At 48.5% G+C, this 1,372-nt stretch overlaps 1 protein-coding gene across 1 annotated transcript; it reads left to right on the top strand.

The window, feature by feature from the left end:
* The first annotated feature begins 235 nt into the window (after window positions 1-235).
* On the top strand, window positions 236-979 carry LOC122943620 (noggin-like). Its single transcript, XM_044301503.1, has one exon. It carries the CDS (start codon window positions 236-238, stop codon window positions 977-979), a length of 744 nt encoding a protein of 247 aa, XP_044157438.1.
* Window positions 980-1,372: the final 393 nt, after the last annotated feature.

Below are 1,372 nucleotides of genomic sequence, written 5' to 3'. Positions count from 1 at the left end.
GGGGGAGTCAGAGTGGGAGTAATTTAAAAGAAGTGCTATAAGGAGCAGAACATTAGTGCCAAAGGGAGAGCCAGGGTCAGACAGACCGCAGAAGATAAGTGAAAGGAGGTAGATAAAAGTGAAAAGAGGGGATGGTAAGCAGTATGCAGTGTTAAGAACAGAGGCTCACATACGAGGGAGAAGACGAAAGAGAGCGGAGTTCAATATATACTCATATGATCAGCAAATGGGATCTATGGAAAAGTACATGCTCTTCATCTGGTTAATGCCTCTTGGAATCCTGTGGTCTCCAGTTTACTCAGACAATACAGCTAAAACCAAGCGTTTTCATGAGACCCAAGCGGACACTGTAATGGGCACTCTGCAACGAAGAATCTCCTCTGGCACACGTCCATACAGCCTCTCCCGGTCACCACTGGATTACCACTATTCTCCAAAACCCAAGCACTTGAAGATCCCCCGTCTTCTGCGAATACTGGGATCCTCCTTTGATCCATTCTGGATGTCTGTTGAGAAACCTGTAGAAAATGACACCACCAGCCACTCATCTGCATTCAGCCAGGATCTTTTTGATGGTGCCAGTCGCTACCGCAAGAAACTTACCCAGGAGGCCCAAAACATTGACTTTGCTTCACTGAAACTGCCTGCAGAACTGCCAGCTAACAGTAGCCATGTCGTGCTTCGTGAACTTCGTCAGTGGTTGGTGCAGCGTGCTAGCTGTAAGCTAACGTCCACATGGGTGGATCTGGGTCCTGTCTTTTGGCCACGATGGGTGAGGCACACTGACTGTGATGAGCGTAATACTGCATGCTCCTGGCCACCAGGGATGGAGTGCCGCCAGGCGCAGCTTACTCAGATTAAGTTATTGGCATGGCACTGCTGGATGCAGGATGCTGGCAAAGGCTGGGCATCACAGAACTGCATGTGGAGACTGGTACCTTACCCAGTGGTGGCTGCTTGTAAGTGTGCCTGTAGGTAGTAAAGTATTAATGTACTGGTTGTAATGCTGACCTCCATGTGAGATCACCAGACAATAAAGCTGCTTTCCACTAAGGACGTTTTGGTGACTTCATTTAATCAGATTTTTTTATATGGGCAGTGCATTGCAGTGAAAGGGTTAAACGGACGCCGTGTGCCCGTTGGTGTTGATTATTAGAAGTTTGCTGAGACAGCTTGTCTGGGATAAGAGTGAAGGTCACAGGGTAGCCTAAACACAGCTGGCAGTACACAGGGTGCAAGCAACCAGTGCATGTAAGCATGGGTGTCATACATCCCTGCAACAAGTCCATTAAACAGGTGTATTGTGCTGATGGCAGCAGTCTGCACTCTGCACTACAGTATCCCTGGAAACCTGGGGGGGACAAAACTCTGT

Source organism: Bufo gargarizans, chromosome 7, assembly GCF_014858855.1.
Source record: "Bufo gargarizans isolate SCDJY-AF-19 chromosome 7, ASM1485885v1, whole genome shotgun sequence".
Classification (NCBI taxonomy): domain Eukaryota; kingdom Metazoa; phylum Chordata; class Amphibia; order Anura; family Bufonidae; genus Bufo; species Bufo gargarizans.
Note: the sequence above shows the minus strand (reverse complement) of the source record. Positions and strands in the feature narration are given on the sequence as shown.